Genomic DNA, 24,736 nt, shown 5'->3' with positions numbered 1-24,736 from the left:
CATAACGATGATGATTATAATGATGATGATGATGATAGAGGAGAAGGATGAAAAAGAAAGAGACGAAATTCTAATAGGAGAAAAAGGAGGAAGAAGAGGTGTTGTTGGTGATGACGATAACGAAATTGAAAAATAATAAAAAAGGAGGAGGAAGAGAAGAAGCACAAGAGGGGAAGAAAACGGAAAAAAGAAACGCGTAACTCAAATCACTTGGATGAACTTAAATGTAAAATTGCTTGGATATGGAGAATTACTCTTAATAAACATGATTACATCATAGAATAAGGGATATGATTTTATCCAATTTTTGTATGTGCATACTGCATCCCTACTGAATTTTGGTACCAGATTGGACACCAGATGTCACTTTACTCTGAAAATGTAATTCTAACCTGCATAAGAAATCTACCTGTTAATCTAAGGCTAAAAAAGAAAAAAGAAAGTAAAATCACACATTTCTTAGGTGAAAAACACAGCAATAGGTGGTGGTTAAAGTAGCATGCCTTGTAGCACATTTGTAATATATGGTTTCAGGAGAGTTATATGTGCGTGCATTCTGAAACATTCTCTTCACATCAGCAACAAACATCTCAAATGTCACATAATATTGTTCTGATTCCACCCTCTTAGTCATTGTCTTCAGATCTGCACTCACATTACATTGCCAACATAGTAAGACAACAAGACTTTTCAGAATGGCAGATTGCTATGAGTTCTCTAACTAAATTAATTTAAGCAGTAATCTTGATTCTAGACGAATTTAACATGAAATATACAGATCCTTCTTACCTATTGGATCTTTAATTATGTCATAATAATCAGGAACATCTCGTGCATCAACTGGTTCCTTGAATGGCCAAGCATCAGTATGATCATGCATTGACTGTACCAAAGAAATCAGGTTATACAAGAATTGGATTCTCATCAATGTACTATTTCTACTATCATGCATTGCCTTCACATGTCATTATAGCCAATGTTATGAAATCACTTATTCCAAAAGTTTAAACTGATAGACAGAAACACACAAATAATCATATCTCTAACAAACCTCTCAAGCAAGAGCCTCTTTTAGACTAAAGTGTGATTTTGCATAGGCCTTCCTTCTTTTTAGTTTGCCTTATGCTGAACTAATTTCTTTTAGGTAATAAGAATCAAACTATAGACCTTTTGGTGGTAGAAACTATGATATCATGTATGAAACCATTTAGGAAATATCTGCTGCATTTTCAGTTCATACTGAAATCGAAATGAAAATGAATGAAAACTAAAATCAAATCTGAAGGATATCCAAGCAGCTTGCCTTCAGAAGGGAACGCATATACGCTGTCAAATGCTTCATATTTGTAGCATTGTCTGTAGCGTTGCTTAGTCTGAATCTTGAATGACCCCACTGATCAGGGGTCCAACCAGCCTCTCCTGTTATTGCATTCAAGAATTGACCATAAATATCAATCAGAAAATTAAAGACAAATCATGCGAAAATAAAGTATTTCACTCATAAGTCATAACAACATCCTGGTCAAATTTTCACAATATGCTCAGCTTAGATGGGAGGCAAAGATGAGCAAGGAAGAATGAAAAGTTTGTTTGATGATTTAAGATGGGGGAAAACAAGAAATGAAAGGGAACTGTTTCCATTCTTCCTCATTGACTTTTGGGATAACAGGGTATACGTTGCTTAAGTAAACAGACGGAAATAACCTCCTTTAACTTTTAATTCCCAGGCCACGGAAGAGAGTTTCTTTCCTTTCCTTAATTAGGAAACTTGATAAGTTGAACCTATAACTAACATTTTGACCACTGGCTAACACGAGACAAAGAAACAAAGTAAAATAGTTCAGTGCCTTTAGCAGTCAACATAGAGGTGGACATCTCATTATATGAAGAAAAGTTAACCCTACACCATCCTGCCTTTGAAGATAGGATATACCACAAGTCCACAACAGTATATATATATTGAAATTAAGCACTTACTCAATCCAGGGATGTCCTCAACTTTGACAATTTTTTTAGGAATTCCAGCTTCTTTCTGCATGTTGTGTTGGTCAGAATAGTTGCAAAAAAGAATGAGGGTACATAGGAAAAATGATTATCTGCCCAATTCCTTGGTATACAGGCACAATGAATAGCAATGCATGCATAAATTACGTCAAAATGCAATCATGATTGAACTGATAATACTCTCCCGTTAACAGAATTTACAACTGGAGAAAACTTAGAACACCATAAAAGAATGAGGGTACATGGAAAATTGATAGTGTCTTATACCTTCTGAAAATCAATGCCAGCATAAACAATGTGACAATTTGACAACTCTCTGATCTTTTCATCAATAGCCTGCCATTTTAGAACATATCATGAGCTGAGGAAGACTAAAATGTTAAAAATGAATGAAAAATAATTAAAAATAACCAACTCCTCCAGAAGTTACTCATTAGATAGATACAAAGATGATAAAAGAAAAAATAATTGACAGAAACACAGCATGCATGGTCACTAAGTAAGGGTCGGAGTAAAAAATCTAGTGTTTGCACAATTGAGGCCTCATTTTATGCTCCTCTAAATGGAGCTTGTATATAAAGTGAACAGGTAAGGGTGGATCCACCCTTACCTCACTTTGTGAATTAAGAGAACATGACAATTAGATAAAATATCCCTTGTCAAAGTTTAAAACCACTTTTTACTGTGTATGAAGTCTGTTAGGAATGCAATTAACAAAGTAGAACACCTTATATAATAAGTTCCTTCAAAAAATTAAAAACTACCTGTCGTTGACGACGAATCATTGTTGATAGATCGATATAAGGGAGCTTTGGATCAATCTTGCATTCCATGAGAATTCCTCCATCATAGTCTTTTATATACCTGAAATCACATTAATTACTGTTGAGAATTCTCATAGATAGTATACAAGAATACAACAAATTAAATAAGTAATGAAATATGAAAATACTATTCAATGAGGTTTTAAAAAAATCAGAATTAAAAGTCATTTCAAGTCTCCATAATTGGAGCTTTGTAGTCCAACACTCCTAACAACCAAACACATATGTAACATTATATAAATACAGTTTCTCATTCTTCCGGAAAATACCTTTTTTCTTTTTCATTTTCCTAAAAAATGAAATTGAGGGACTAGTGGTAAGAGCTGCTCATAGATTTAGGACAAAAGAATTAAGATTGAGCATAACCATACCCTTGCCATCTATCTTTCTCCAAGTGAATCTCCTTCGTAAATCCCTGAAAACATGCACAAACAAACATCCGTACATAAGAAGCAACAGATACCGACGATGCAGATCTTAAATGTGGATAACCAGACCTGTTTGATAAAGTATCCAACAGCATTGTTGTCAGCATAAGTTAAAAAATGTGTCAGCCCATCTACATCACGTGCATGCTGTTTTAAGTGATTCATCAATCTAGTACCATAACCTTTTACTTGCTCATCAGCTGTAATTGCACAAAAGGCTATCTCACCAAACTTCTGGCTGTCATCCATAGAGCATATTTAAAAAAAAGGCAATGAAGAAGTATTTTAAAATATCTATTTAATACATCAACCAATCCAATGTAAAAAACATACTAGATGGCATATGTAACCTTTGATCATAGGTTTTGTAAACCTTCATTTTTCAGCGTGATAAAACAAAAATAACAATAACAAAATAATGAAGCAAATATTGAAAATTTCTGAGACCTACAAAATAAAATAATAGAAAGCTAGAATATGAAATAGGGGGAAAATAATAAATAATGAATAAAAGATATCGAGAAAATGATTACCTTACATATGGCCGATATGTAATGCCTCCAACAACATGATTCCGCCTTATAACCATTACAGACTTATGGCTCCTGCAAACCCAACATAAACAGATTGTAAACAACATAAAGAGAGACATTCAAAGATAACATGGGGAGTTTTTTTTTTTTTTAATAGCCTAGGGAGATTTATTTATAAGAACTTCTGTGCAAAGAGAAATCTCAGATACAATTAGATGTAGGATTCATGCTCTTCATGTCCTTGTTCATTATTGTTTGGGTTGCAGAGGCGCAAACAAGTAATTTTTCACAAAACTCCGAACAAACACAAACACAAGAAGGCTGATGTAAGCTCCCCGTGAGAAAGTAAGTATTGAAGGTACCAAAAATTACTGATTGGCATTACCTATCCATAACAAGTCGGACAATGTACTCCTTTGGCATATTGGGAAGTTGCCTAGCAAATATATTCTTCAATCCTATTAACCTAAAGAACATAACAAAAGCAAGGGCCAAACTCAGCATCATTAACCATTACTTTGCTCATTAGAGAAAGGGGATAAAAAACTCTGAATTGAAACTCATCAGATAGTTGCTATGGTAATGCATAAGTTATAAGTGGTAAACAGTAAGCTACCATATACTAACATATAAGAACAACGCAGAAAAATGTCTTAGAAGCAGTACCAAACCATATGCTCATCAACACCGTCATTTGAGTAGCACACAAATTTGAGCCTTCCCGCTTCCTCCTGAAAGATTTCAAATGATTATATCACACAACCACTAACCTCAAGTTAGTGTGTAACGATTCATCTATGTCACTTCATAGCAGGGAAGGAAGAGTAAAAAAAAAAATATATATATATATATATATATATAAGGGCAGAAGAAAACGAGAACAAATAATAAGAAAATGTAAAACTCTCATATTACCTTGAAGCAAAGCAGTTCATACTAGTACTATTCACTTTCAGTAACCATTCCTAACAATGCACTATTTAAATATTGTATGAATTTCAAGAACAATTCTGAAATTCAAACACAATATACATAATCAATGTCAAACTGTGTTTCTCTTTTGTATGAATTTCTTTAACAAGTTGAATTTGCTTTACCTCTTTCTTCAGACTCTCTTCTCTCGCACTGTAAGCTCCACTGGTCTGCAAATTATCCGTAAATATCTTGCTAACATCTTCCTTCACCACGATACCTGGGACGGATCCGGCGGTGGCAACTGTGCCCACGGCGGCGGAATTTCCAGCTACGCCAGCGTCCTTGTTGACACCGTCGGAGCTCTCAATCTTCACGGTGACTGAGTTTTCGGTCTTGAGCTTGGTGTTGCGCGGTGCGGAGGCTCCACCGGCACCAGCGCTTCCGTCAAGCCTGGCGGCGGTGAAGTTGCGCATGGAGGAGTCATTGTCGTAGTCGTCCTCGTCGTCGTCGACGACTGCGTCCTCGGAGTCGTCAGCGTCGGAATCCGAGTCTGCGCCGCGGGCGGAGATGCTCTCGAGGTCGTCGTTGGAAGTGAGAGCGCCGTCGCGGGTCTCGGCGGAGAAGGAGGAAGGGGGAAAGGGTGGCGCGTGGTCTTCAGACGCGAGCTTGCGCTTGTGGATGGAAGAGGTGGCGGAGGCGGAGGCCGAGTGAGAGGGAGAAGGGGACTGCGAGCTCCGGGAACGGAGGGGCCCAGCGCCGTGAGAGGAGTGGGTGTCCATTCCCTTTTTGTGTTTTCTCTTTTGGCGATCAATTGCGAAAATTGATTGAGATCGAAGTTTTAGGGTTTTGAATTTAGGGGAACGAGAGCTCCCTGTGTTTCGCGGTTTTTTTTTTCTTTTCCTTTTTCCAGGTGGTCGGAGAGAGATTAACGACGAGGAGGAGAACACCGTAGGTTTTTGTCCGAGATAGTTATAATCGTCGTACTAGTAACTAGTCTTCCATCAATGTCAGGCATGTTTATATCTTAATTTAATCTAATCTTATCCTCTCTTATTTTAATATCTAGTTTTTCTTAATACTGAGGGTTTAGTAGTTGTTTTCTTGCACATTTCACTTCGACTTAAAATTCGATGTTCAAGTAAATGCATATATTTTTTAAAATGGGAATATCCATAATTGGTAAGTTCAATCAACTATGCAAAAATTCATGGATACCAGGAAGGTAATTTCTTCAGTCATATATCTCACCAGTCACCAACAAAAAGAATAAAGAATCAACTTGTATTTCCTCTCTTGCTTTAATTTTACAGTTTAATACATGATTGGTGCCACAAATCCAATTTACTCTACTATAATCTGAAATAAATAATTAACATGCTGTTGCAGCAAATAACAACTCTTTTGAACGTGCCATTACAGAAGCTGCTGCAGAGATCAATCAACCTGGGATCATCTTTTTTTACTTTACACTTTGCAAAAGAACTTCTCATCGTGTGCGGGCTCCATGTTTCAAAAAGAGAAAAGCTCGCAACGAGAAGCATACCGAATTCTCGAAGCTCGGCTGCAACTGCAATTACCATAGCTTCTAATCTGATCTTGGTCGACTCCGGCCGTTCTTGTTGTTGCTATATAAAGGTAGTATCCACCGTGATCCATGTTTCCTTTTCCCATAACAACGCCAATAAAGAACGAATAAGGACACAATTACACCAAGGGGAATAGCCCATCTGTTTCAATCAACAAAATGATCATGCATCATCGGTCAATACTTTATATTAAGAAATCTTGAATGAGAAAAAGAATAAAACAGAACTGAGCCTTAAGTCTATTGGTTCTTATTATATGTCAAAACCAGCAACATTAAAAGCTTTCAACTTATATCAGATGCATCAATATGCAAAACAGTTGAATTACCTGTCAAGATCAAGAACTGGGCTATAAACAAGAGTTTCCCATGTTGCAACTATAAAATGCCAAACTGGATTATAGTACAGTGACTCTGCTGACCAAAACATCCTTGTGTAGGTCTCGAGAAATATAAAAAGTAACCATGCTCCCATTTCGATCAAAATGAACTTTACAATAAAGCGGCCAATCACGACCATGACGAGGGAGAAGGCCACCAACCAATTAAAAAGCCTTTGGTTATAATCCTTTATAAATTGAGACTTAGATTTCCCCAACATCTGCAAAAATTGAAAAAGAAATTATAAAGATTATGCCCCATGATATGGTAGAATACAAGTTGACAGAAAAATGCAATTATGATAACAGACCTTCATCATGCGCTGCTCGTAGTTTGTTTTCGACGGTCCGACACACTCGTGCTCAAAACTATGATTGCATTTCTGCAATCCCGCATTAAACTTTGCCATGGAAGGTAGTCTGAGAACCTGAAGCTGATCCATCATGTCCTCGCAATTGGTGTACAATGCCTCGCATAGCTTTGAAGATTGGTATTCATTTTTTAAAATGACATTCCTATATACCTGCAGAATTGTCCTTCATAAGTATTAATTGTTCAGAGTAAATATGTGCTTGAAATTATCAGATTAAAATCCAAGATGAAACTAGATAAAGAGAGCAAATAACCATTTATTAACAAATCAAGGGAATCTCCTTCGTTTTTTTTTTAACAGTCACTGCAGTAAAGAGAAACCTACCAGCTTGGCAAAACTTTTTCATAAGATAACAAAAGAAGTTGCAAAAGTATTGATGCTTTAAGTTTGAAGCTTTGTAGACATAAATCCAACATAATAGACGCTTTTCATTCTTGCTACTTACTGACTTTTGAACCAGAATGCCTCAAAACAAAAACCTTAAAAGAGGAATAGTTCTACTATCTTTGGCTACGATTTTTACCTGCTAGTTAAGTCATACTATTTTTATTCAAAGCACGTGACATTTTTAGAGGGAATTTCACCCTCGAACAGGACAAGAAATTGGAAAGTTTTGCTCTTTAATGTCTTCTTTCATTGGTTTCCTTTTACATGAGGATCTCTTGTCCTCCATTCTCTTCTCTTGTTCAGAAAATTATTCTTTTATCTAAAAAAATTCCAATAAGCCAATTTCATTTTTCAAATATACTATAAATATTCAAGAAATACCTTCTGTATTTCTTCATCCAGTTGTGTCACTGATTTCTTAGCATGGTGACGACCAAAATGTTGCTGATCAAAGGATCGCATGGCTTCACCTCTGGAGTTATCATGGGACTGTTGCAGAGATCCCTCTGGAAGAGGTAGTTGCAATTTTCCCATCCTTTCACTGTATAATTTAAGACATCTTTCAAGAATATCCTTGTTGAAAATCTCCACAAGAGAACCAGTCGATGGGATCTCTCCTTTGTTCAAGGCTTCAAGTATCTAAATTTGAAACTCAAAAATCATTGCAGTTTAATGGAGATAGACATAACAAATTCACAAAATTCAATAAGTTATTATGTTATTATAGTTGTGTCATTATTACCCTCATTCTGACTATATTAGAGATGATATAAGAATATTTGTTACAGAAGAAGGGAGAAAAGGCAGAAGGACAAAATAGAAAGTATGTATCATGAAACCACTTATCTTAAAAGCTTAAGCTTATAGGTAGAAACTGTAGAAGAAGTATATGAATGGATATATCTTACACGCTCCCTCACGCAAGAACCTCTTTTGGTTTGCATGAATTTTTGTATAGCCCTTTTTTCTCTATTTTTATTTGCCTTATGTTGAATTCATTATGTTGGGAGTCAACAAAGATTAAACTTGAAACCTTTTGGTCATAGAAATTCTTGTACTATATGTCATGAAACTACTTTAATCCAAAAGTTTAAGCAGATAGAGGTACCAAATTTATTACAGGAGAGAAAACTGCTTTACCTAAATATTTACTAGTTTTGGCAAAACAGTAAAATAATATGCACTTTAACTAAACTTCAAGATCAAAGAATTACTAAGAAATGAAGTAATAACATTTTCCCTACTTTCCATTTATAGTAACTTTGAAGAGCATAAACTCATTTGGTTCTACTTGTGTTTTTCTAATCAATACATGCTGCCTGATTAATCTCAAAAAGTAGAACTTCATAGAAAGTTCCAATATTTTTTCAAAAGATATTTTTAATCTCTCAAGAAACTTTAACCAGATATACGGAAAACAGGACAATATATGACTGAATAGCTTGCATATAAGTACAATGAATCATTCATGTAGGCAACCGAGTACCTGCTCCAGGAAGGAAACAAACTCTTTCCCATTTAGAGATTTTCCTTGAACAATCTTTGGACGGATTATGCTAGCAACAAGCTCTTTGAGTTGCTCCCTTCTTTTTACATATAATGGTTCAAGGTCCCCATCCTTCATATCACAGAGCTTTGTCCGCTGGAGATGCGGCTGTTTAAAGTCCAATTTAGATAATCAGCAACGCCAACCAATGCAGTGTTTACGACAAACATCAATTACATTTTAACATAGCAAAAGTTTTCATCAAGTAATGCATATTGCATACATAGGTGACAGGCAGGTCGATTAGAGATGTAAGAAAAACAAACACAGATAACTCTTGCTTGAAATAAAGATTGAATTCATTAAAACTGTAGTTCTTGCATAAGACAAAGTAGTCCAAAGACTCGATCACATTCTTCATGAAATCAAGATGGATGCCAAATAACCAAAGATACAAATAACAGAAGGTGACATAATGTGAAACAATGGAGAAGAAAAATGGGCATGTACCTATTACTAACACTGGCCAATTTTAATTTGTGATAGATTAGTTATAATAACTAATACAGGTCAGGTGCAGCATAAAAAGGATGAGGGTTCCCTCAAAATCCCAAAGTTTGACAACGGAACTGAAAAGTTCAATATTTCTTCCTCCAGAAGAAGATAAAAGGCTTCTGTTGTGAAGAAATGGTCCATCCAGTATGGCAATATCATGAAATCCAGCTTGAAAAGAAGAATCATGAAATCAGACAACATAGCAATTTGTATAACACGAGAAGTATTTCTCTCTTCCATTGTATTCATATGACTCTAAGAATAGGCTTTGCTACATACATTGTCACATTGACATCATTAAAACTCATCTAAAAACGCAGAAATCAAGACAGTAGTTACATTTTGACATGATTTCCGAAATAACACAGCTCCATACACCCAAAATTCCACATAATTTAATTCAGGATAGAAATCCATATAATAAAAAGGTTCATATGGTATTAAAAAACAAGTATTTAAAAAGTAAGCCAAGATACATACTTGTGGTAAGCTAAAGGCAGTACTATTGTCACCCATTATAGCCAATGAGTCCCGTATCTGATTGACCTGATGATGTGAATTTTTGTTTAAACATTCAGTTCCAGATTAGTAACATCTCATGATATTTGATACATTGAAATTCAAGGCCAGATGAGAAAGATACCATATCAATATTTTTGTCCCCTGCAATTTAATAACAAGCAAATAGCTAACCATCAGAAAATCCTCCTTAAGAAAATGTAAAAGTTATACAGTGAATAAAGTTAATTTTAGTCACAGGTACAACCAATAGTACTAACCATTGACATTGGGGACTCTTCGAAGAGCTTCTTCCACCATTTGTTGCACTGACTTCCCTTCTGCATTAAGTAAGGAAAATATTAGTATAGGATTGAGAGTGCATGATGGACAAAGGTAGTTGCAGAGCAGCAGTGCCTAGAATCCTCAGTGACCAAAAACAATTTTATTCTGATCATAGGCAGTAGACTAAACAAAAGAGCAGACCTCAGGATAGGAAAGGGAGCGGACAAGTTGTAGGTACGAACATAGCTAGTATTTAACTTACGCAAAAAATCACGTTGTATAAGCCACAAGAGCTTCGCAGGTTCAAATGCAACATCTTGGCCCTACAAAACAATAAACCATTTAAAAAAAATTAAAAAAAATAGCAACGAGAAAGTTCATAAACGAAAGTGACGTCGCAAAATGGGGAGAGTAATAATGTAATTGGAGCACCTTCACTCTGTTCCAACACATGGACATTGCCGATTATAATATGTTGAAATTTCAAATAAAAAGAAAAACAAGTTAGTAACTGCAATAGTCACAGGAAAAGGCCATAAAGCAGTATTAAAAAGGATAGCAAGAGAGAAATTGATAATCCAAATGATATAGTAGAGAAGAAAAGGGCATTAGGTTGCTAACCTCCCATAAAATTCTTCAGCAAGCTCAACCGCAAAAGAGAGCCGAGAAATGTCAGCTTCGCGTATCTTAATGCATAAAAATGAAAACATTTTAGCAAGGTATCAGGAAAAATGAACAAACAAACAAAATGAAACATTAGTGGTTGAAGGCATCAAGTTTGTTCAGCCTATAGCTAGTAATAGAAAGTTGATACCATTAAACAAGCACATGCAATCAAGTTGCTTTAAAAGGATATTGCCATTTTCTAAAAGCAATAATATTAACTTTCAATTTTCACTGACAGGGAGGGGAGAATGATAACTAACCGTCTCAGGCAGATTATAGATAAGCACGGAACTCATGACAGTTGCCAGAGCAAATATCCTGCAAAAGGAAGACATAAGAAAAGGCCAACTGAAAAAATAACATACGACTACCAACATAAATTGCAGTGCTTATGATCAAACAGGAGTTACCGATCATCATATACATTTGATTTTCCAACACTTTCAAATCCTTCTGTATCAAGGTAAAATACGGAAGTTTTTACTCCATCAATATCCAACTCTATTGGGGTTCCCCAAATCCATATTCCTGTATAGCATGGGCCAAAAGAGAATAAATATTTGAGAAAGATCGTATCTAAATCCAATTAAGGATAACCATGTGAAAAAATATCAATCCCCATTCACCTTTTGTCTTGGTATCACGCATGTGCCCAACACCAAAACCTAACAAAACAATCAAAACAGTTAATATTACATTCTTAGAAGCTGTCGAATTCCTAAAATGTAAATAATGAGGAATAAAATTCTAGCAGCAATAAAAGATGCACCTTCATAACAAGAAAGAGAAAGAAGTTGATTAAGCAAGAAAGATTTTCCAGAGCGATATGGTCCAATCACCTGACAAAACAACCATAAACTAATATAAAACCCACAGGGAACTAACACCACTTATACAGTAATGTGCAAGCTTCCTTCATTAGATCATGAACGAAGTACCAATTTCCAAATAATAAGACTTTGTTCCTGAACTTAGACAAACACTTATCTCCAACTTCGAAAGTCGAAACTATCCAGAAATCCTTTTAAAGGGAAAGTGAAGAAAATGACAACATTTGAGAAAGCAAATCCAGATGCAAAATTATAGGAAAAACAAAAAGAGCAATCAACTCTGGTTTTTTTTTAAGTCCCAAATTTTCAAAAAATCCAACTCCTCTCTTTTATGAGGTTTTCCTGTCTTGTCCTTAGGGGTAGAACAGAATACTTTGTATTGGTGGACTTATATGTTCCAAATCCTGAAAACACATCACATGACAATATTTACAGAAGACAAATTTATTCAAAATATGTTTTTGAACCTTGTAACTAGCAATTTCTCGAATATCAATCAGAAATAAAGTCAGGGAAAGATGATTGGTCAGCATGGAAAATGATAATCAACATGATATTAGCCAATCACTACGCCTAAAACCAATCCATATCATTATCAACCCAAACAACACGAAAACCTTCACTAGTTCATTTAACAAACACAAGCTTACTGCCACTGATGCAATGGGGTTTGTTATTCTCTCAATAGCCTCCAAACCTTCTCTTGAAAGTCTAAGTTTTGTATGACCAGGATCAGGCTCCACAATGGGAAACCTGTACACAAATATTGGGTAAGAATAAGGGTAGCTTACAACATCAGGAGATTATTAAGGTGAAATGTTCTTCATAACAAACAGAAGAAACTCAGTCATACAATAGCCACTAGAAGGAGAACAAAACAACAATGAATACAACAGGAGAAAAGGAACAGGGTTGTTTGTTGTTATGGCAATAAAAGCATCTTAGTCCCAAAATGAGTTGATTACATAAGCTCAGCCTTCAAACAAATAAAAGATACATTTTGGCACCACTCTCAAGGTAAAGACAATTCCATACTAAGTATACATATGACCAAGATAAAGTATGGCTTTGACATTTCTATCATTCTTGTGGCCATAAGTCTATAGTGTCTCCCTATTTATTCATATTGCCAATTTTGAACTATTCAGGATAGTGTCATCAAGAGTTCAAGAATAATAACTAACCCTATGTGTATTGCTCGCAAAAACAAGCTTCTTGTGTCCAAAAAATTCACAACTTATCTTTTTCTCGACATACCAAAATGAAACTTCCCAATTGACAGAGAAAAAAATTTCAATCCATATAAGAAAAATCTATAAGTAACAAGATTTGAATGTCTAAACAACCTAAACAGCACAATCAATAATCCAGAAGTAACGAAAAACTAAAAAGAAATTATGTAAAATAATTCTTTAGAAATTTTCACCCACGGTCATTGCTGAAACCAATGCATTAGAAGTCACATTCACTCCCAACTGCAGCAACTAAGTCTGATATATTGGCTCAAACTATGTCCAAGTACAACCACCTAAGTAGATATGTATTATAGAAGCATGGTTCAGACCAGTTAGCATAGACGAAATGAAGGTGAATGCCAACATCACCCAATAACGAAATCAGGGAATAAAACGCATTGATAGGATCCAAAGCATCACAAAGTTGAGCTTTTGCAAAACAAGAAGCATAAAGATCAAAGCTTTTTGTATCTTTTCAAGAGGCAATAGCCACCAGATCTCGAAACTAAACATGCCATTAGAAAGTTAGAGAGAAAGAAAGACTTACGCCTGTTGAAAATTCTGAATCTGCGAGGACCCAATTGAAAAGAGGGAGAGAAAGAATAGAAGAGATGAGAGAAGGGTGTCCATGAAGGAGTAGAGAGATGAAAATGGGAGAAAGAGAGTAGCTTGGGGTTTGTTATGCGGCAAATGTGGTGGAAGAAGGAAGAATGAGGAGAGAGAGAAACATTGGGATGGGGTTGAAAATTGAAAGGGGTGGCGTTGAAACTTGAAGGTAACGGCAAGAATAGGGAAGTGGGATCTGAAAGGAGGAAGTGGTAATTTGAAGAAGACTCAGACTCGCTCTTTGGATTTTGATCTTAGTCATGTCGTGTCTTCTCATGACCGACCACTGCTATAACTATGCTCCGACTTAGGAGCCAACCGTGTCCTGTTCATTGTGCCTCAATTGGTCACACTATTTCTTCTTGTTTTAAATAATGTTTATGGTTTATAGTATATACAAATCAACCTTTGTGAGTAAATAAGTTTTGAATTCTTTGTATTTTTTGTTTGTATCCACTTTAATCTTGACATTTATTTTAGTACTTAGATTTATAATTGAACTTGTTATTGTCCTTAAATGAACTTTTATATAACTATTACTCTATTAGTGATTTCACAACCTATTTTTTTCCTAATTAATCACTTATCTCAAATTTAAAATCTCCAATATTAGGCAATAGACATAGAATAGGAAAATCATATATTTTATAAAGGCAAAGTAAAAAAGAAAAAAAATTGATACCGGCAGCTACTTTTTTTTTTGGGAAAAACAACCATTTATACCCATAAACTTTATGAACGCGGACAAAAGTACCCAATAAAAAAGGAAACTAACGTTGTATCCATCAAATATGGATTTCGTACGACAAAAGTATCCAAATCTTAAATTTATGTTGACTTTTTAATAAAATTTCAGAATTACCCACATCCTTTATCTTCAACCCCTCCTCTCTTCTTTCCAAAATTTCAAACACCTCCAATGCCACTACTTTAACCACCTTCTATTCTCTACTACTCTACTAACCACCACTGCCGCCTTTTTTTCACGCTGATGATGACAAAGACAACAACAAGACAACCAGGCAATCCATTCGTTCCCATGCAACGCTAGATAGAGAAGCTCCAAAAGTGAAACTGAACCGAAATCCAGCGCAAGATCCTGTGGTGCGATTCAACTCCTCCTATATCCACTTCAAGTTCATGGACTCCACGGAAAAAGGTATTATATTTACAACAGTACAAATTACAAATTTATTATATAATTAACGAAATTGAACTTTCTCACTCTCCCAAATCACCACCATCATGTGCAAGATTCTTATGTTACTCACATGCGACCCCACCAAAGCGATCTTGCCAAAGTTTCAATTTTTAGCATCCAAAGGTGCTTCTCCTTCTGACATTGTAAGTGATGGAGGAATGGTGGTGATGGTAATGGTGGTAATAGAGTGTTGATAGGATTTGAGATTGGAAAAGTGATGATGATAAGTAAAATTAAAAGTTAGAGTGAAGTTGTTTTTGTTTATTGTGTGATAGTGGAAAAGGAGGAAGTAGGAAGATGAGGCTGACGGTTGGTAATGGTGGCGGTAATGATGGTGTTGGTGAAAGAGATGGTAAAATTGATGAAAAGAATAAAGAGATGGTTGAAATTTGCTGAAAGGGGTATTGAGGTTAGGGTTAGGAAAATGGTAATTTGGGGTTTTTAGGGATTGAGATTAGGGTTTTTAGACAATGGAGGTGTTTGAGATTTGGAAAAGAAGAAATGAAGGGTTGAAGATAATAGTGGAGGTAATTCTGGAATTTTATTAAAAAGTTAACATAAATTTAGGATTCGGGTACTTTTGTCGTACAGAATCCATCTTTGATAGATACAACATTAGTTTCCTTCTTTAATGGGTACTTTTGTCCGTGTTCGTAAAGTTCATGGGTACAAATGGTTGTTTTTCCTTTTTTTTTACAGTATCTCCTAGTTTTGGCGGACAGATCAATGACGAATTTATTACGGATCAGAATTTTATTTAAGGGTAAACCACCAAAAACGTCTCCGAATTATTTAAACGCTGACAAAAATACACCCGAATTTTACTATCAACAAAAATATCTTTAAATAATTTAAAAACACAACAAAAATACCCAACAGTAAATATATATTTTTAAAAAATACCTTAGAGATTGAATTTTGATGCAATTTTCTTCAAGAATAATTATAAAATTGAGATATTATTATTCTTAAAATTTGGTGATTTTTCGTTAAGTATATTATTTTTTATAATTTTTTTGTTAACAACCAATAATACTTTTAAAAAATCACAAAAAATATATATACTTAACAAAAAATTACCAAATTTTAAGAATAATAATATCTCATTTTTCTAATCATGTTTGTAAAAAATAGCATCAAAATTCAATTTCTAATATATTTTTTGAGAAATACATATTTAATGTTAGTTTTTTTTGTAAGATTATCTAACATTAAATATGTATTTCTCAAAAAATACATTAGATATTGAATTTTGATGCGATTTTTTGTAAGCATAATTAGAAAAATGAGATATTATTATCCTTAAAATTTGGTGATTTTTTGTTAAGTATATAATTTTTTGTAATTTTTTTGTTAACAACCAATAATACTTTTAAAAACTCACAAAAAATATATATATTCAGCAAAAAATTACCAAATTTTAAGAATAATAATATCTCATTTTTCTGCTCATGCTTGAAAAAAATTGCATCAAAATTTAATCTCTAAGGTATTTTTTAAAAATACATATTTACTGTTAGATATTTTTGTTGTATTTTTAAATTATTTAAAGACATTTTTATCGATAATAAAATTTAGATGCATTTTTGTTAGCGGTTGAATAATTCGAGACATTTTTTTGTAGTTAACCCTTTATTTAAAGTTTATAGAATAAAAAAACAAAAGAGCTCCGTACAATGTTTTTGGTCTTTTTTTTTTGGATGCGAATGTGTTTTTTGGTCTTGAAAGAGCTTAGTACAATGAACAATGTCCTTCTGTTTTTGGTCTGGGCCCAACAACAGGGATTAGCCCAACATGTCTCATTGCCAATTTTATGTTTTTGGATCAGCCTGAATCTCATAACTTAAACATCAATTTTGTTTTGACCAAAAGAAAAACAGCATAATTTTGTTAAATTATTATCACTGTGTCCGTGTCTATACCAAAAATGAAAAAAAAAAAAGAAAAAGAAAATATAAGTCACTGGTTCTGAAGTTCACTGTGATATAATTTTCACGTGATAGACCAAAAAGAAATAGAGAAAGTACATATACAAAAGCCTTTCACCGCGATATACTCTATGCCTATGGGGTGTGAAAATTGAAAATACATCACTATAGTATAGTAGCTGAGTGAATGCACTCAAGAGCTTGGATCATTCAAGAGCATTTCAAAGTCTTTTATTGTTTTAGGTGCTTAAATAATTTTAACTATTAATCTCAATCATAAAATTTATACATAGTTATTGGTATGAACGGCTAAAAAGTCGGTTACGAGTTATAGCTCAGTAACGCATATTCCTAATCATTATAGCTCGGTAACGTATATTCATAATCATAGCTAATCGCTATAATTAAGTCGGCATTTACCTCATTCTCATAACACCGGATATACGAATTAATGATCAGACGTTATCTGGAAAACGGCCATTTGCCGCCGACCATATAAGAAGCAGAAAACAGAAGCCAAAAAGGTAAGCCATTTCGATCTGAGAATAAGCGTATACTTGAAAAACCCTCTTACTGACTTGAGCGTCGGAGTGCCTTTGCAGGTACCCACCACCTCGGTTCCAATCACCGCATTTTGTGCTTGGCTACAAGAAGTTCGTCCGACCTATTCCGGAGGACGAGGTTACATCCGGCATTAACAGGTCAGAACATTTGGCGCTAGAAGGAGGGCCTTCTGATTTCCATATGGCTGATGTTCCTCCCCCTACCCCATCCGAACTTCTGAGGATGGTGACTGAGCTTCAACAAGCAAATCAGCGAATGGCGGAGGAAAACCAGCGTATGCAAAATCAAATCGCACAATTGGAACGAGCTCGCTTGGAGCATAATAATGATAACCGCGAACACGGGAATGACGAGCGGCGATCATTACCAACCCACGTCTCTGACACCCCACAGCATGGAGATGACGAAGAGCCACAGAATGAAGACCCCGAAGATGAAGGGGAAAACCCCGACAACTCTGTAGGACCATTCACGGCCGAGATAATGAATTTCCAGCTACCAAGACAGTTCACCCTGCCGACCACATTAACTCCATACGACGGGCTAGGAGACCCTAAACAGCATGTTAAAAAATTCCAATCAATCATGATCGTCAACGGTGCCTCCGATCCTATTTTATGCCGATGTTTTCCTTCTTTTCTAGATGGTCCTGCACTTGACTGGTTTTGTTCTTTGCCTGCAGATTCCATCTCACGCTTTCAGGAGCTAGCCAAACAATTCGAGGATCATTTTGCAGCCTCGGCCATATACCTCCACGACTCAGACTATTTAACAACCATCAAGCAAGGCCCGCAGGAGAGCTTAAAGGATTATATAACTCGATTCACCAAGGTTGCCATGAGTATTCCGGATCTCCATCCCGAAGTGCATCTTCACGCCATTAAAAGCGGCCTCCGACCAGGAAAATTCCAAGAAACTATTGCGGTATCTAAACCGAAGACTTTAGCAGAGTTCCGCGAAAAAGCCAAGGGGCAGATAGATATCGAAGAACTTTGCCAGGCACGTAAGTCAGAGAAGCCCATCTTTAAAGACGACGAAAAAGCTCGGGATACCAAGAAGGGTTTCAAACCGGTCCCCCGATACGAATCATACACTCAGTTTAACACCAAGAGGGACGACATCATTAAAGAGATTCTGAATTCTAAACTGATTAAACCGCCCCGCAAGGCAGGACATTACCCCGAGCCCAAAAACATTGACAAGTCAAAGTACTGCACCTTTCACCAGAAGCATGGACACACAACCGATGAGTGTGTCATTGCCAAAGATCTCCTCGAAAGATTAGCTCGCCAAGGCCATCTCGATAAATTTATCACAGGTCATATGGAAAAAAGAACAGCGTCCCGTTCCGAACAACCCTCGGCAGGCCAATCATCAAAAGAAAAAGATAAGGCCCCAGCTCAACCACGAGGGGTCATAAACTGTATTTCCGGAGGTTATGCCAGTGGTGGAAGTTCAAGTTCGGCCAGAAAGCGAGCGTACCGAGCTATGTTAATGGTAGAAGGCGCTGATCAAAACTCGGAACTAATTCCGGATGTTCCAGAGCTGACATTTCGCCCTACAGACTTCAACTCCAGACACACCAACTACGACGACCCTGTAGTCGTCTCTATCCAATTAGGCGATCTCATTGTTCGGAAAACATTGCTCGATCCAGGGAGTAGCGCCGATGTACTTTTCTTTGCAACATTTCAAAAAATGAAACTGAGCACTAACATTTTGCAGCCATATTCAGGAGATCTCGTCGGATTCTCAGGAGAGCGAGTCCCTGTCCTGGGCTCGGTATGGTTACAAACCACACTGGGTGAACAACCATTATCCAAAACACAGGACATCCAGTACCTAGTCGTAGACTGTTTCAGCCCTTATAACGTTATTTTAGGGAGACCATTTTTGAACAAATTTGCTGCTATTGTTTCAACATATCACCTCTGTGTTAAATTTCCTGCGCAGGATAATAGAATTGCAACCATACATGGTGACCTCCAGGAAGCTCGGCAATGCTATAACATAAGCCTGAAGCCTATCAAAAGAAACATTGAAGCTCGGATCAACTCAATTCAATCTGAACAACCAATCTTGACAGAATTAGACCCAAGGGCCGATTTTCTTGAACGCCCTACGCCAAATGAAGAGCTTCAAAAGATCACCTTAACCGACGATCCATCAAAATTCACATTCATCGGAACATCAATGAAGGAGGAGGCTAAGATGCAAATAACAAATTTTCTACGTGCAAACGCCGACCTTTTCGCATGGACTTCAGGGGACATGCCGGGGATCAGTCCATCAGTGATAACACATAAACTGGCTGTTAGTCCGGCCGCTCGACCAATCTCCCAAAAGAAGAGAAACCTCGGTGCCGAGAAACGAGCGGCTTCCATGGCTGAGGTCAATAAGCTCCTCGAGGCAAGATTCATCCGCGAAATCAGATTCACCACCTGGCTTGCCAACGTAGTTATGGTAAAAAAGAATAACGGTAAATGGCGCATGTGCGTCGACTTTACTGACTTAAATAAAGCATGCCCAAAAGATGCTTATCCTTTACCATGCATAGACACATTAGTAGATAATTCCTGTGGATATGACACTTTAAGTTTTATGGATGCATTTTCGGGTTATAATCAAATCCTTATGCATCCATCTGACCAAGAAAAAACAGCTTTCATAACTGAATACGGAAATTATTGCTATAATGTTATGCCTTTTGGTTTAAAGAATGCAGGAGCAACATACCAACGATTGATGAACAGGATTTTCAACAAACAAATAGGCAGAAATATCGAGGTGTACGTCGACGATATGGTCGCCAAGACCAAGGTCGGCCAGTCACACATTCAAGACCTCGAAGAAATATTTGCTCAAATCAGGCGGTATAACATGCGGCTAAACCCGGAAAAGTGTGCCTTCGGGGTAAAAGGGGGAAAGTTCCTCGGTTTCATTCTAACAAGTCGGGGAATCGAAGCAAACCCAGAAAAGTGTCAGGCAATACTTGACATGTGCAGTCCAAAGACGGCAAAGGATGTCCAAAGGTTGACAGGAAGGTTAGCAGCATTGTCGAGATTCCTACCATGCTTGGCCTTCAAATCTTTCAACTTCTTCCAGTGTCTAAAGAAAAACACAAAGAGCTTTTCCTGGGACGAAAAATGCGAAGAAGCATTCCTGGACCTGAAAAATTTCCTATCCAAGCTACCCATTTTGCAGAAACCAAAGCTCGGCGAACCCTTATACCTCTACTTATCTGTCACCGAGTTGACTATGAGTTCAGCCCTTGTTAAAGAAGATGGAAAAGACCAACAACCAATATATTTTGTAAGCAAGACACTACAGAATGCAGAGCTTAGATATCCAAAGCTTGAGAAGCTCGTTCTAGCGCTTGTATTCTCGGCAAGACGCCTCCAACCATATTTTCAAAGTCATACAGTCATCGTCCGAACCGAGTATCCGCTTAGGCAAATCCTCTCTAAGCCCGAGCTGGCGGGCCGACTAACTAAATGGTCAATCGAACTCTCTGAGTTCGACATACAATTCCAACCAAGGGGATCCATTAAGTCACAGTCTCTAGCCGATTTTGTGGCAGAGTTTACAACTACTCCACCAGAAGAAAGAGGTCAGTTATGGACATTATACGTCGATGGAGCCTCAAATCCTAAAGGGGCAGGAGCAGGAATACTACTAGAAAGCTCGGATGGTATAATCCTCGAACACTCTCTCAGGTTCTCATTTAAAGCCAGCAATAATCAAGCTGAATACGAAGCCCTCATAGCTGGGCTCAGGTTAGCCACTGATTTAAACATTTATGAGCTAAAGGTTTACTGTGATTCTTTATTAGTTGTGCAGCAGACAAATCAAACTTTCCAAACAAAAGATCCAGTTCTCTCACAGTATTTAAAAATCGTTCACAGTTTATTAAGCAAATTATCTCATATAGAAATAGCTCACATACCCAGAGAACAGAACCATAGGGCCGATGTTCTATCAAAACTAGCAACAACACAAGCACACACAGCCACACTTTTACAATCAACCTTAGATAAGCCGAGCATTGAGTCAGAACAGATTCTTAACACCCTGACTAAAGACGGTTGGCAACAACCTTATATTCAATACCTCCTTAACGGAACTATTCCAGAGGGCATTGAAAATAAGGCTAAATTCAGAAGGCAAGCCTCTTTTTTCACATTGATTAATAACACTTTGTATAGGCGAGGATATTCTCGACCATTGTTGAAATGTTTAGACAGAGCAGAGGCCGATCTTCTCCTAGCAGAAGCCCATGAAGGAATCTGCGGCATACATTCAGGAGCTCGAAGCCTGGCACAGAAGGCTCTACGAGCAGGATTCTATTGGCCGACAATATGGGAAGACAGTAAACATAAGGTCAGAACCTGCGACAATTGTCAAAAACACTCACCGATCATTAATATGCCTGCCGAACATCTCCACCACTCAGAGGTAAGTTGGCCGTTCAACAGATGGGGAATAGATATACTCGGCCCCTTCCCCACCGCTCCAAGACAGGTAAAATTTTTGGTAGTTGCAATAGATTACTTCTCTAAATGGATTGAGGCTCAGCCGCTTGCAAAAATCACCTCATCACAAATGATAAGTTTCGTATGGAAACATATAATTTGTAGATTTGGTATACCCGGCCATATCGTCACAGATAATGGTCGGCAATTTACTGACAGTACTTTCAAAGAATTTTTACAGAATTTAAAAATAAAGCAACACTTCTCCTCTGTGGAACACCCGCAGTCCAACGGCCTGGCAGAAGCGGCAAACAAGATCGTCCTGCAAGCATTAAGGAAAAAGCTTGATAACGCAAAAGGCCTATGGGCCGAACTTATCCCTGAGGTTTTATGGGCATATAACACAACAATCCATTCAACAACTAAGGAAACTCCGTTCAGACTCGTCTATGGATCAGAAGCAATGATTCCAATCGAAATATCCCAAAGCTCTATACGGACATTAGCCGAAGACCATGACAAGTCAAGGCAAGCAGAGCTCGACCTAATTGAAGAAATTAGAGAAACAGCAGCAGTTCGGCACAGAGCCCTACAGCAACAAGTCGGCCGACGATATGATCGGCACGTGGTTCCAAGAACATTCAACAACGGAGACTTAGTACTTCGGAAAACTGAACAAGCTCGGCGACCCCCTTCTCATGGAAAGCTCGCCGCCACTTGGGACGGCCCATACCGAATTTCCGAGGTACTAGGCCGAGGAGCATATAGGCTAGAGCAAATGGACGGCACACAGATTCCAAGCACATGGAACGTCAACTCTTTAAAACAATATTTCAGTTAAATAACAAAAGTATCTCGCCAGTACTCTTTTTCCCACCTTGAGAATTTTTTCCCCAAAAAGGGGTTTTTTGCTCATAGGGGGTTTTAATGAGGCTGGTTAAACCTGAAACAAACTTGTACAGGTATCATTCATTTTAATGCAAATCTTCTTTCATATATACTTTTTACTTGCCATTTATCAAATATAACATTCCTATCTAAAAAGGAATAACTGATGGAAACAATAAGTCGCATTATCATACGAATGCGCAAACATAACAGTCGCCCGAGCCTTAAAATCGGCCGCATCAAAAAAGCTAATTAGGCAAAAATAATAAAGCCTAACCGACCAGTTTTTACCAAGCTATTTCAGTTCGCAAAATCAAAACATCAATGCAAATCCAGATAAGTACATAAAACTTTTAACAAACAACAAAATACTAAAATCAGTCCGCAAGGTTGTCATTCTCAGAAACTTCCTCGTCATCCACGAGTTTACCATCTCGAATTACTTTAGCAGGATCCATGGCGCCAAAGTCACCATCCGGAAAAAGGAACTTCGCTTGATTAACAGCTCGCACGAAGCCTTCAGCAAAGGCATCTAAAATGTCACCTTGTTTGTTCTCTTCAAGCTTTTTCATCTTCGAAGACAAATCGGTAAGCCGCTCATTCACACTTGAAAGGTCATTTTCCTTTTCCTTTAATAACACAGAAATCCTTTCATGACATTCTTTCTCAACTTTAAGTTCAGATTCGGTGTCAGTCAATTTCTTCTTTAAGTCTTTAGCATTAGACTCACTCAAAGCCAATTCCTCCTTCAGCTTAGAAATTTTTGAAGCTTCGGACAAACCCTTCCTGTGTTTCTTCTCTTGACTACGGCCAATACTAGCCAGTCGAAACCCTAAAACCTGAAAGCAACAAACACCATCATTACACAGACAAAAAAAAAACAACTATATAAAATAGAGGACACAGCACCTGCAAGTACTGATCAACACCTACATCCCCAACCGCTTCCACACGATTCTTATCAATCTCAGATTGAACAACTTCATCGGCAACAACAGTAAAAGGAAATTTCTTACACCAAACAGAAGAACTTTCTTCATCCTCATCAAAAGAATGCAACTTCTCCTGCCTTGAAACAAAATTTGGCAAATCATCAAGTTGCAATCTTTCCTCTTCCGGTCCCTCATTTTCTGTAACAGCATCCGACTTCCTCTTCTTGAAAACAATACTCTTCTTCTTCGGAGGCTGATCCACCTCCGCCCCACCATCCGCTTTCTCAACGTTTGACGAGGATCCTTCAAAATTCTTGCTTTTGAACCGAGATCTCAAACTAGACGCAGTCACTCCAGGAAAGTTACCAGCTGTACACATGCATAAGGAAAATAGTTAACAAAATTAAAACAAGATATAAGTAACTGCCGTAAAAGATAACCGCTAAAAATCCTCACCAAAATACTCTACTACTACAGCTTTATTTTCCTCCCATGACAGAAGGTCGGAAACAGAAATTAATCCCCCTTTGTCAACCATCTCAATCAAAAATGAGATTATACACTCATTGCGATTATTGATAAATTCAGGACCCAGAATATGCTGGGGATGGCAACACCAGTAAAGCGGGAATTTTTCCCCCAAATTTTCGTCTAGGTAAAAAGGAAACTCCTCATTTACAGATTTAACTTTCAAAAACATTTCTTTGAAATCCTTGAAAGATGATTTATACAGTTTGAAAATAGAGAAACCAGGGGTACTGTTTAAATTGATCCATAAACCTTTCCAAACACCTTTAGCTTGGAACAGAGAGAAGAACAGTTCCAAATCAGGTTTTATTTCGAGAAAATCCATCAAATCCTCAAAACATCGGATAAAAGCCCACCCATTCGGGTGGATTTGGGATGGCGCACAGTTCAGCTGTTTCATCACCCTACACTCAAAATCAGAGAACAGAAGTTTAACTTTCAGTTCTTCAATCAGGCAGCTATAAACATAAAAATATTCAAAATCATCCAATCTATGAAAAACACGGTCTGAGCGGCTGCATGGCAGCAACTCTATACGAAACCCAGTCCTCACCACTCTACCAACGTTTATCCTACTCACACTCTCAACATCAGAAAATAGCGAGGCACGTATGTGAACATCCTTGTCAACC

General features: G+C 37.1%; 3 protein-coding genes across 3 annotated transcripts; 1 reads left to right on the top strand and 2 right to left on the bottom strand.

Annotated features, from left to right (window-relative positions):
• Positions 1–210: 210 nt before the first annotated feature.
• Positions 211–5,761, bottom strand: LOC112696261 (histone acetyltransferase GCN5). Its single transcript, XM_025748923.3, has 13 exons — positions 4,887–5,761; positions 4,456–4,520; positions 4,175–4,255; positions 3,790–3,861; positions 3,326–3,494; positions 3,200–3,243; positions 2,769–2,868; positions 2,272–2,340; positions 1,978–2,032; positions 1,304–1,419; positions 790–883; positions 504–645; positions 211–392 (listed from the first exon to the last, which is right to left on the bottom strand). Exons 1-13 carry the CDS (start codon positions 5,481–5,483, stop codon positions 329–331), a joined length of 1,668 nt encoding a protein of 555 aa, XP_025604708.1. The 5' UTR covers positions 5,484–5,761; the 3' UTR covers positions 211–328.
• Positions 5,762–5,971: 210 nt separating this feature from the next.
• On the bottom strand, positions 5,972–13,932 carry LOC112696260 (uncharacterized). The gene is made up of 17 exons (XM_025748921.3): positions 13,533–13,932; positions 12,401–12,503; positions 11,690–11,759; positions 11,547–11,585; positions 11,331–11,448; positions 11,181–11,238; positions 10,876–10,940; positions 10,687–10,693; positions 10,517–10,577; positions 10,251–10,310; positions 10,115–10,134; positions 9,952–10,017; positions 8,917–9,084; positions 7,812–8,069; positions 6,981–7,193; positions 6,619–6,890; positions 5,972–6,431 (listed from the first exon to the last, which is right to left on the bottom strand). The coding sequence occupies exons 1-17, from the start codon at positions 13,613–13,615 to the stop codon at positions 6,290–6,292; spliced, it is 1,803 nt and encodes a 600-aa protein (XP_025604706.1). The 5' UTR covers positions 13,616–13,932; the 3' UTR covers positions 5,972–6,289.
• Positions 13,933–15,089: 1,157 nt separating this feature from the next.
• LOC140173623 (uncharacterized) lies at positions 15,090–22,597 on the top strand. Its single transcript, XM_072198118.1, has 3 exons — positions 15,090–15,173; positions 17,180–17,244; positions 17,323–22,597. The coding sequence occupies exons 1-3, from the start codon at positions 15,090–15,092 to the stop codon at positions 22,595–22,597; spliced, it is 5,424 nt and encodes a 1,807-aa protein (XP_072054219.1).
• Positions 22,598–24,736: the final 2,139 nt, after the last annotated feature.

This window comes from Arachis hypogaea, chromosome 6 (genome assembly GCF_003086295.3).
Source record: "Arachis hypogaea cultivar Tifrunner chromosome 6, arahy.Tifrunner.gnm2.J5K5, whole genome shotgun sequence".
NCBI classification, from domain to species: Eukaryota; Viridiplantae; Streptophyta; class Magnoliopsida; order Fabales; family Fabaceae; genus Arachis; species Arachis hypogaea.
The sequence above is the reverse complement of the archived record's forward strand: the minus strand, read 5'-3'. Positions and strand labels throughout refer to the sequence as shown.

What these genes read in the sequence shown, in the direction of transcription:
- LOC112696261 (XM_025748923.3), bottom strand. Translation starts at nt 5,483, where the DNA reads ATGGACACCCACTCCTCTCACGGCGCTGGGCCCCTCCGTTCCCGGAGC. An exon ending in GTTGATGAGCATATGGTTTG is followed by an intron (nt 4,256 to 4,455) that starts GTACTGCTTCTA and finishes TATGTTCTTTAG; the next exon opens with GTTAATAGGATTGAAGAATA. An exon ending in CATAATTAAAGATCCAATAG is followed by an intron (nt 646 to 789) that starts GTAAGAAGGATC and finishes ATGTGAGTGCAG; the next exon opens with ATCTGAAGACAATGACTAAG.
- LOC140173623 (XM_072198118.1), top strand. Translation starts at nt 15,090, where the DNA reads ATGAGGCTGACGGTTGGTAATGGTGGCGGTAATGATGGTGTTGGTGAA. An exon ending in ATGAAAAGAATAAAGAGATG is followed by an intron (nt 15,174 to 17,179) that starts GTTGAAATTTGC and finishes ATTAATGATCAG; the next exon opens with ACGTTATCTGGAAAACGGCC. An exon ending in AGAAAACAGAAGCCAAAAAG is followed by an intron (nt 17,245 to 17,322) that starts GTAAGCCATTTC and finishes GTGCCTTTGCAG; the next exon opens with GTACCCACCACCTCGGTTCC.
- LOC112696260 (XM_025748921.3), bottom strand. Translation starts at nt 13,615, where the DNA reads ATGGACACCCTTCTCTCATCTCTTCTATTCTTTCTCTCCCTCTTTTCA. An exon ending in ACGAGCAGCGCATGATGAAG is followed by an intron (nt 6,891 to 6,980) that starts GTCTGTTATCAT and finishes CAATTTTTGCAG; the next exon opens with ATGTTGGGGAAATCTAAGTC. An exon ending in CCAGTTCTTGATCTTGACAG is followed by an intron (nt 6,432 to 6,618) that starts GTAATTCAACTG and finishes TGATTGAAACAG; the next exon opens with ATGGGCTATTCCCCTTGGTG.